An 11318-nucleotide genomic window follows, 5' to 3' on the forward strand; every position below is an offset into this window, starting at 1 on the left:
TTGAGCGTGAGACAACTACTGCTCTGGTATGAGTCCTGCTTTTGGCCAATAACTGGTCAAAATAATTTGTTTTTGCTTGATTCCTAGTGTACATATAAAAATCATGTCTTTTTGCAAAAAATCAAAATTTTGGAAAATTGATTAATTGCGACTTCTTGTAACATCTTTCTTCTTGTTTATCGCTGTGTATGTAGTTGTTGGAGGAAATGCGTTGTGAGTCGTTGAACTGTGAAGTAGTGTGTTGACAATGGAGAAAATATTTTGTTAACAATGGTAGTTTGTAGACTGAATTAATGAAGCTGTGCATATTTTAAAAACGTTTTAGCATTTTAATAGTAAAAGTAAGAGAACCCGAACCTATTACAGTCCCACAGCGTAATTTTAATTTATCCGAGCGAGGACTATAAAGAAATCTACCGTGAAAAGCTTCGTCAGAAGTTAAGTAGCAGTGAACTTCGTTATGTTTTCATGTTATTGCTACGTGAATACTAACATTTTCCCCGTGTCTTCATTAATATTCGAAACTGGAGACAATGATATGGAACTGTGTGCACGTATGCACGTGGCTCTTCGTAACATTATTTTTAGTTACTTGCTCAATAAATGAAAATTTCAGACATTTCAAAAGGAAGAGTATGTTAAGGTGTGCATACAAAACACTGCCTGCAAAATGTTTTCAGAAAAGTGTGGGTCAAAGAGCGAGGTGCCGCGCCGCCGCGGGCTGGTGCTCACCTCACGCTGCAGGTACCGGGGGCCCTCCTTCGTCTGGAACACCAGCCCGACTCCGCTATCGCTGTTGTAGACGCCACCGCCTGCGGCACACAGAGCAGTGCAACAGAGTTGTATCAAGATCAGCTAACATCACTGCCTTTACGCATTCGTATACAATTATGCCGCCTGTTAACTTGGATGGTAAATTGCCTGGGAAGTTATTTATTGTGCTGCGAGAAGTTGGCGGTGCTCTGCCCGCTACGATTGTTTCTCGTGTGCGTGATCTTGCAAGGACAGTTGTGAATATTTAAGTCACAACAAGCAACAGTGGGAAATTGGGTGTAAGACAACTACATCTACGGTATGAGCCCTGCTGTTGGCCAATACCTGGTCAAAATAACTTACTTTTGCTTGATTCTTGGTCTGCGTGTAAAAATCGTACTCCTTTAGAGAAAACTACCCCTCCTGAAAAGCGTGTGACATTTCAATTCATACCACCCGGAATCACTGAAAAAATCCAGCCACTAGTTATTTGTACCTATAGAAAATATTATCGCACTATCTGCAGGTACCCCTTAAAGCAGGGCTTAACAACTGGCCGGTTTTGAGCGCGAGTACTCGCGTCTGCTCAGGCATGTGCTCGCGAGCAGGTGCAAGGTCGTGGAGTAGGGAGAGAGGGGAGGGAGGGGAAATGCGCGCGCACGTTTGAATAGGGCCGCTGCGTGCCTATTGAATTCGCGCCGACTGTGTAACATTTAAAGTACTGCGATCAGCTCTTAACAGTCACTTCGCTAGTTAAGAATCATGTGATGTCGCCGTTGTGTAACCCCAACCATGCTTTCGCAGTTCAACCCCCACTGGGAGGAATTGTATCTGTTTACAGAAAAAGATGGTGTTGCAAACTGTTTAGTATGTCACAAAACGCTGAATTCTTTTACGAAATTTAATTTGCAGCGACATTATATGTCGTACCACGCGGAAGACTACGGACGTGGAAAATGTGATTGACCAGATCGTGCACAGGAAGTTATTAAATTTAAAAGGAAGCTATCTGAAGAAGATCTGGACGACGAAGAAAAATCAACTGAGGCAGCTCTCAGAGTGGGTTACAAAATTGCTTTGCTTTTAGCAAAATCCCTGCACCCCTTAACTGATGGCTATTTAATAAAAGAATGTTTGGTAGTTGCAGCGGAACATTTGTGTCCATCTCAAGTTGAACAGTATCGGATTGTTCCATTATCTAACATGACCATTATGCGTCGCATAAAGACATGGCAGACGACGTCCAGAGCCAGCTTGTAAATATCTGTAAAGATTTTATGGCGTATTCTCTAGCTCTGGACGAAACTGTTGATATCACTGGAACAGCGCAGCTTGCCTTATTTATTAGAGGTGTTAATAGAGATCTTCAGGTGAGGGAGGAGCTCCTCGATGTAGTAGCCATCAAGAACACTATAACCGGAGGTGTTATTTTAAGTAGTGTTGAAGAAAGTGTTGAAAATATAGGATTGTCGTGGAATTCTTTAGTTTCAGTGTCTACAGATGGTAGAGGCATACACAAGCTAATAAAATTATGTGGCACATGTACATTCTCCTCTATTTGTTTCATTTGTCGCAGTAATAATTGGTGAGTGATATTCCTGCAGGTGGCCGCGGATTTACATTGACTGGCGGCAGCTGTTGTGTGCCCCACGTGACTCTCCCCACTCTCCACTCTGGTCCGGTAGTGGGGGTAGCGTGCTCGCGCTGCTCCATACTCGCACCTTGCTGCTCACAGCTTGCTCCGCGAGCACGTATGTTGTGAAGCCCTGCCTTAAAGGATAGCCAGTTTCACTATAAGCTCCACGACACACTGTTTCACATTTGGTTGCATACCATCACATTCCATCAGTTCTCACCACATCGTTACACCTGTATGATTCTATATGGATTCTTTAAGAGTGGATACTTAGCTGAAGTCCTGCACGGTTTGTAAGTACCAAGCAGTTCGCCTTCGATCTTGATGGTACGAACCTCTGTGATCACCGTGGCGCGCCATGTTTCATTCGGTATTCATGGTGCAAGTAAATGGTTTCTTTTGAACGTTTCTTGAATGTCGACGGTGTCCATTTTGTGAAGTGCAATACATACTAGTACTTCCCATAGATGGTTGATGTCTGCAACTCCTGGACACTCATTTTCTGTCACCCACCTGAAGAAAATGGTGATTCATTAGCAGCAAATATCTTTCCTGTCATAATTATTAACACAGTACTTTCAAATGAGCCTTACTAAAGATTGAACTTGCGACCTCGCACTCAAGGGGTTCCTTATGAGTATGCCACAAGGGAGAGCATTGATGGGAGGGCTCAGCTCCAGGAAGCAGCTTATACGCCGGTTGCACAGGCGTCAGAGGGGGACCGCGGAACATCACGTAACTCGAATAGCGTCTGCGAAAAATTGAAAGAAAATGAGAGAGGAAAACAAGATGCTGGTGGTTTTGTAAACTCACGGTGCAAGGTCCACACCACCTAGCACCGTTATTAGGAAAAGTGGGCGTGACTTGTAAGAATTACCCACCGACTGTTCCCTAGCGCAAGCTAATGGCGCTCATCCTCTACAGTTGGCAGGACGTGACCAAGTAGTGCCGAATACAGTGGTGGAGTGCAGTGCTTGGGGCCCCTAGTGCCAAGCTGTCTGGACTGTAGTGTATCCCTTGGCCCAACAGCCAAAACTGATGGCCTTTTTACTGGCCTGACGGTTCCCAGGCAGCAGTCTGCGACGACAGAAAAGTGGGAGTAGAGTTTAGCGGGGTGACTAGCTGTTCTGGCAATATCTTTAATTGGCCAATATATAAGCTATAAATTTTCTAAAAGAGAGATTGGCAGCTGCTCCTTCGCACTCCGTTTTAGAAACGAAGAACTACAGGAAGAAAATAAATTTATGGCAAAATTTGACTAAATGAAAGAATCTGTTGCTAAGACACCTCGTGAGGCATCAGTGAATCGCCAGTTTGGCTAATGGAGGGACGTGTTGGTAATAATGATGGAGATAGAGCAAGGCTTGACTGCAATAACTAGGATGAAGTGGATGCAGGTCGCAGTAATTACTCTTACGGAAAAAAATATCGCAATAAAAAAAAAAAAGAAAAAAAATAGCCGGCCGGTGTAGCCGTGCGGTTAAAGGCGCTTCAGTCTGGAACCGCGTGACCGCTACGGTCGCAGGTTCGAATCCTGCCTCGGGCATGGTGTGTGTGATGTCCTTAGGTTAGTTAGGTTTAATTAGTTCTAAGTTCTAGGCGACTAATGACCTCAGAAGTTAAGTCGCATAGTGCTCAGAGCCATTTGAACCATTTTGAACCAAAAAATAATTAATGTAGATAATGAAATTTTGAGAATACATTTGTCTAGGTAACGTATTTAAGTGATTAACGGATATATATACTACTGGCCATTAAAATTGCTACACGACGAAGATGACGTGCTACAGACGTGAAATTTAATCGACAGGAAGAAGATGCTGTCATATACAAATGATTAGCTTTTCAGAGCATTCATACAAGATTGGTGCCGGTGGCGACACCTACAACGTGCTGACATGAGGGAAGTTTCCAACCGATTTCTCATACATAAACAGCAGTTGACCGGCGTTGCTTGGTGAAACGTTGTTGTGATGCCTCGTGTAAGGAGGAGAAATGCGTACCATTACGTTTCCGACTATTATAAAGGTCGGATTGTAGCCTGTCGCGATTGCGGTTTATCGTATCGCGACATTGCTGATGGCGTTGGTCGAGATTCAATGACTGTTAGCAGAATATGGAATCGGTGGGTTCAGGAGGGTAATACGGAGTGCCGTGCTGGATCCCAACGGCCACGTATCATCAGCAGTCGAGATGACAGGCATCTTATCCGCATGGCTGTAACGGATCGTGCAGCCACGTCTCGATCCCTGAGTCAACACATGGGGACGTTTGCGAGACAACAACCATCTGCACGAATAGTTCGACGACGTTTGCAGCAGCATGGACTATCAGCTCGGAGACCATGGCTGCGGTTACCCTTGACGCTGCATCACAGACAGGAGCGCCTGCGATGGTGTACTCAACGACAAACCTGGGTGCACGAATGGCAAAACGTCATTTTTCCGGATGAATTAAGGTTCTGTTTACAGCATCATGATGGTCGCATCCGTGTTTGGCGACGTCGCGGTGAACGCACATTGGAAGCGTGTATTCGCTATCGCATGTTACCGAGCGTGATGGTATGGGGTGCCATTGGTTACACGTCTCAGTCACCTCTTGTTCGCATTGACGGCACTTTGAACAGTGGACGTTACATTTCAGATGTGTTACGACCCGTGGCTCTACCCCTCATTCGAACCCTGCGAAACCCTACATTTCAGCAGAATAAAGCACGACCGCGTGTTGCAGGTCCTGTATGGGCCTTTCTGGATACAGAAAACGTTCGACTGCTGCCCTGGCCAGCACATTCTCCAGATCTCTCACCAACTGAAAACGTCTGGTCAATGGTGGCCGAGCAACTGGCTCGTCACAATACCCCAGTCACTACTCTTGATGAACTGTGGTATCGTGTTGAAGCTGCATGGGCAGCTGTATCTGTACACGCCATCCAAGCTCTGTTTGACTCAATGGCCAGGCGTATCAAGGCTGTTATTACAGCCAGAGGTGGTTGTTCTGGGTACTGATTTCTCACTCAGGATCTTTGCACCCAAACTGCGTGAAAATGTAATCACATGTCAGTTCTACTGTAATATATTTGTCCAATGAATACCCGTTTATCATCTGCATTTCTTCTTGGTGTAGCAATTTTAATGGCCAGTATATACACTCCTGGAAATTGAAATAAGAACACCGTGAATTCATTGTCCCAGGAAGGGGAAACTTTATTGACACATTCCTGGGGTCAGATACATCACATGATCACACTGACAGAACCACAGGCGCATAGACACAGGCAACAGAGCATGCACAATGTCGGCACTAGTACAGTGTATATCCACCTTTCGCAGCAATGCAGGCTGCTATTCTCCCATGGAGACGATCGTAGAGATGCTGGATGTAGTCCTGTGGAACGGCTTGCCATGCCATTTCCACCTGGCGCCTCAGTTGGACCAGCGTTCGTGCTGGACGTGCAGACCTCGTGAGACGACGCTTCATCCAGTCCCAAACATGCTCAATGGGGGACAGATCCGGAGATCTTGCTGGCCGGGGTAGTTGACTTACACCTTCTAGAGCACGTTGGGTGGCACGGGATACATGCGGACGTGCATTGTCCTGTTGGAACAGCAAGTTCACTTGCCGGTCTAGGAATGGTAGAACGATGGGTTCGATGACGGTTTGGATGTACCGTGCACTATTCAGTGTCCCCTCGACGATCACCAGTGGTGTACGGCCAGTGTAGGAGATCGCTCCCCACACCATGATGCCGGGTGTTGGCCCTGTGTGCCTCGGTCGTATGCAGTCCTGATTGTGGCGCTCACCTGCACGGCGCCAAACACGCATACGACCATCATTGGCACCAAGGCAGAAGCGACTCTCATCGCTGAAGACGACACGTCTCCATTCGTCCCTCCATTCACGCCTGTCGCGACACCACTGGAGGCGGGCTGCACGATGTTGGGGCGTGAGCGGAAGACGGCCTAACGGTGTGCGGGACCGTAGCCCAGCTTCATGGAGACGGTTGCGAATGGTCCTCGCCGATACCCCAGGAGCAGCAGTGTCCCTAATTTGCTGGGAAGTGGCGGTGCGGTCCCCCACGGCACTGCGTAGGATCCTACGGTCTTGGCGTGCATCTGTGCGTCGCTGCGGTCCGGTCCCAGGTCGACGGGCACGTGCACCTTCCGCCGACCACTGGCGACAACATCGATGTACTGTGGAGACCTCACGCCCCACGTGTTGAGCAATTCGGCGGTACGTCCACCCGGCCTCCCGCATGCCCACTATACGCCCTCGCTCAAAGTCCGTGCAGCCCTGCACATACGGTTCACGTCCACGCTGTCGCGGCATGCTACCAGTGTTAAAGACTGCGATGGAGCTCCGTATGCCACGGCAAACTGGCTGACACTGACGGCGGCGGTGCACAAATGCTGCGCAGCTAGCGCCATTCGACGGCCAACACCGCGGTTCCTGGTGTGTCCGCTGTGCCGTGCGTGTGATCATTGCTTGTACAGCCCTCTCGCAGTGTCCGGAGCAAGTATGGTGAGTCTGACACACCGGTGTCAATGTGTTCTTTTTTCCATTTCCAGGAGTATATATATATATATATATATATATATATATATATATATATATATATATATATATTTAACATTGCAAGATCACAGGTTAACGTAACTCGAGAAAGCCATTGCAAAGGTGAAATGCTGGTACATTAATAACTGGTGTAACTGCCAGAATGTCGAATGCAAGCATGCAAACGTGCGTGAATTGTGTTGTACAGGTGCCGGATGTCGGTTTGTAGGATGAAGTTCGATGCCTGTTAAGCGTGGGTGGTCAGTACATGTACTGTTACTGCTGATTGTGGATGACGCTGGAGTTTTCGTCCGATGATGTCCCGTACATGCTCGTTTGGAGACAAATCTGGTGATAGAACAAGCCCAGGCAACAAGTTGATTCGTAGTAGAGCATGTTGGATTGTAGCAGCGGCATGTGGACGAGCGTTATCCTGTTGGAAAACTTCCCCTGAAATGCCGCCACGAATGACAGCACAATATATAATAACCAGACTGACGTAAAATTTTCCAGTCAGGGTGCGAGGGACGAGAGAGCTCCTGCTGTCATACCACTCAGGTGTAGGTCCGCTGCCAGTTGATGTGTGGCTGGTGTGTTGGCATTACGTGACTCTTTATTTTTACAACGGTTGCCTGATCACATACCATTTGCTGCTCTTCAGTAACACGCTGTTGCACTGTGCTTAACAAAATATGCCGAAAATATTTTCTCCTAACAGTATCCCAGGTGACCCATTCTCCGTGTCCCTTTGGGTCTCTACGTTTATGGTCCTTAACAGGACCCTGGACCACCGAGTGTGGTCTGTCCTAGCTGACACTGTTGACCAACAACGTGCAGAGGTGCTTCTTGCAAGTAGAATAGCGATTGGAGAGGGGCGTCTTATCTGGCAAGACGTATGTTTTTCTTGTCTGTGGTCTGTCTTTGTACAGACGCACGAAACTTTATTAAGGGCTGATGTGCACAACGTTTTAATTGATATGGGGGGGGGGGGGAATGGTACGTGCCAGAAATTATCTTTTGTTTAATAACAATATCAGGATTTATCGATAATTGCCTTGTGCTTAGAAATTAAGGCCTTAGATCAGATTAATAAAATAAAAAAAAAAAAAACACAAATAATGAATGATCACAATTCGGCTGGGAATGTAGCACAGTCCCAAAATGACAATAACAGCTTTCCAAAAATTTTCTTTAAATGCAAGTAAAATAGTACTTCAGTAACCTCAGCAGTGACTTATCACACTAAATACTAATGAGTAGTCTACGTTAAAGTAAACTGCGGAGTACCAGACAGCCGCAGAATGACCAAAATAACGCTTAACAAAATTTTCGTTAAGGCACTTTAAACAAGACTCCAGCAACCACAGTAGCGATTTGTCAGCTTAAATGCTAATGATTACACACCGTTAAATTATATTGTGGAATACCACACAGCTGCTAAATGACGAAAATAGCACTTCATAAAATTTTCTTTACGGCAGGCTACATAGCACTTCAGGAACGTCAGCAGTGACTTATCAGCTTAAATACTAATGAGTAGCTACCGTCAGACTAAACTGTGCAATACAACATAGAAGCAAAATGACACTAATAAATTATAATAAAATTTTCCTTAAGGCAGGTTAAATAGTAGTTCCACAACCTCAGTAGTGATTTATAATGAGTCACCGTTTAATTAGCCAACACAGACACAGCGCGAAAAGGCAATAATAAAAATTATTTAAAGGAATATTTGTTTAAGTGAGTTTTCATTAATTGCGAAAATCAGCTGACTTCAGGAGTAATTTATCGCGTTACATACTGCTGAGTAAACAACTAAACAGCTAAATACGACGCGCCCCCAAAATGCCAGTAACAGATTTTCAACATTTTTTTTAAAAAAATCATGAAATCCTTAGAAATAACCTTAGGGCATTCAATACATATGGCCAGATGTTCACAAGATCTCCTTAGTATAAGAATTAAGATGAGCGAATAGCTCCTTGCGGGTTTGCGTACTCTCATTACGCCTGGACGAAGGGGACTTCCATGGCGCCTGCATCTCGTGGTCGTGCGGTAGCGTTCTCGCTTCCCACGCCCGGGTTCCCGGGTTCGATTCCCGGCGGGGTCAGGGATTTTCTCTGCCTCGTGATGGCTGGGTGTTGTGTGCTGTCCTTAGGTTAGTTAGGTTTAAGTAGTTCTAAGTTCTAGGGGACTTATGACCACAGCAGTTGAGTCCCATAGTGCTCAGAGCCATTTGAACCATTTTTGAACGTCCATGGCGACTCAACCAGTCAATCGCAAAACAAGTGCAATGCTAAGTTAGTTTAACACTGGCCTCTACTACAATAGGTAAACCACCATTAGGTACACTGATCAGCCAAAACATTGTGACCATTGCCCACCGCGACGTTGGATGCCGCCTGGTGGCGTTGCGAACACATAACGTGGTAACTAAAGTATGTAAGCGGAACAGACACTGACGGGGGATCACCCTAGCGAGGATATGGAGTGAAATGGGGGAATCCATTTATATAAGAGACTTTGCCGAAGGACAGATTATTATTACGCAGAACCTGTGAACGGGTATCTCGAAAATGGGGAAGCTGGTCGAATGTTCACGTGCTACTGCCGTGAGCATCTACGGAAGGAGGTAGAAGGACAGTGAAACCACCACTATGCACTAAATGGTTGGATGTCCACGACTCTTCATAGAACGTGTCGTTCGGAGGCTTGTCTGGTGTACCGAGCGAGGTGGCGCAGTTGCTAGCACACTGGACTCGCATTCGGGAGGACGACGGTTCAATTCCGCGTCCGGCCATCCTGATTTAGGTTTTCCGTGATTTCCCTAAATCGCTCCAGGCAAATGCCGGGATGGTTCCTTTGAAAGGGCACGGCCGGCTTCCTTCCCTAATCCGATGAGACCAATGACCTCGCTGTCTGGTCTCCTCCCCCAAACAATCCAATCCTCCAATCCAAAATCCTCCGCTTGTCTGCTCTGTAAAGTAGGGTAGATGGTGATATGTGGCATCTCTGCAGAAAGAGCACAATACTGATGCACGCACAAGTGTTTTGGAGCACACCGTTCGTCGTACATTATTGAATACGGAGCCCCGCAGCAGACCACCCCTACGCGTTCGCACGTTGACCCAACGACCTAGTCAGTTACGACTGCAGTGGGCACAGGGCCATCGGGATTCGTCCGTCTATCAATGGAAACGTGTCGGCTCTTCGGGCGAATCATGTTTTTGCTACACTAGGTCCATGGTCGTCTCCACAAACGCCGCCTTCGAGATGAACGGCGTCTCGAAACGTTCAGCGCACCACGAGTGCAAGCTGGTGGGAGCAGTATTTTGCTATGCGAGACATTCTCCTGAGCTTGCATGGGACCTGTGGTAGTAATCAAAGAAGCACTGACAGCTGCGAACCACCTGCATCCCTTCATGCTTGAGCGGGCGGAAGTGGTCGTGCGGTTCTAGGCGCTGCAGTCTGGAACCGCGAGACCGCTACGGTCGCAGGTTCGAATCCTGCCTCGGGCATGGATGTGTGTGATGTCCTTAGGTTAGTTAGATTTAACTAGTTCTAAGTTCTAGGGGACTAATGACCTCAGAAGTTGAGTCCCATAGTGCTCAGAGCCATTTGAACCATTTTTTGAACCTTCATGCTTGATGTCTCCTCCGACAGATATGTTATCTTTCAGCAGTATAGATGTCTGTATCTGGGAGCCAGAATCGTGTTACAGTGGTTTGAGGAACATTATAGTGAACTCACGTTAATGTCTCAGCGACCAAATTCGCCTGATGCAAATCTTATGGAAACCCTCTTGGTCGCAATCAGGCGCCATCACCGCGTACGCAGTTCAGCGGCCCGTTATTTACGTGAATTACGTGACCTGTGCGTAGATATCTATTGCTGCTGTGTCGTCCGAACAAGACACGGCCGGGGCAAAAGCACCAAAGGCCCAAAGATGCGAGCTTGGGCCAGTGCCACAGAGACTCGCCATTTGCGCGAGTTCCACCATCGCCACGAGCGGCGCTGAGGATGAAGATATCGACTTCGCCTCGGCCAACTGCCGGCCGAGTACAATCCGCAATTGATCGGGCGACAACGGACAGAAGCCTACTCGGAAGATAGATGAGCAGCTCTCGCCCACTTGTTTATAGATCATCGTCCAGAGCTGACTTCTACAGGGAACGTCGTTTAGTGAACTCTTAGAAGTGAACTGACAGTTGTTGTAAATTGCATTTGCTATGTACTGTGAAGTTTACCTACGACTATTTGCACTTAGCCATTGAGGGCCTTTTTTGTGTAATATTATATGCAGTGTTGAAGACTTCATTATCCAACAGGTCACAAAGATAAGTAAATCTTTTTAACTCATTTGTGTGACTTTGTTACT

At 46.7% G+C, this 11318-nt stretch overlaps 1 protein-coding gene across 1 annotated transcript in view; it reads left to right on the plus strand.

The window, feature by feature from the left end:
• The first annotated feature begins 670 nt into the window (after positions 1-670).
• Positions 671-11318, plus strand: part of LOC126235365 (limulus clotting factor C-like) — a 57943-nt gene continuing 47295 nt past the window's right edge. Inside the window, exons 1-2 of the mRNA XM_049944088.1 lie at positions 671-744; positions 7719-7833. Coding sequence (XP_049800045.1) covers positions 671-744; positions 7719-7833 — 189 coding nt within the window. The remainder of the gene's footprint in view (positions 745-7718; positions 7834-11318) is intronic.

The sequence above is a fragment of the Schistocerca nitens genome, chromosome 2, assembly GCF_023898315.1.
Source record: "Schistocerca nitens isolate TAMUIC-IGC-003100 chromosome 2, iqSchNite1.1, whole genome shotgun sequence".
Classification (NCBI taxonomy): Eukaryota; Metazoa; Arthropoda; class Insecta; order Orthoptera; family Acrididae; genus Schistocerca; species Schistocerca nitens.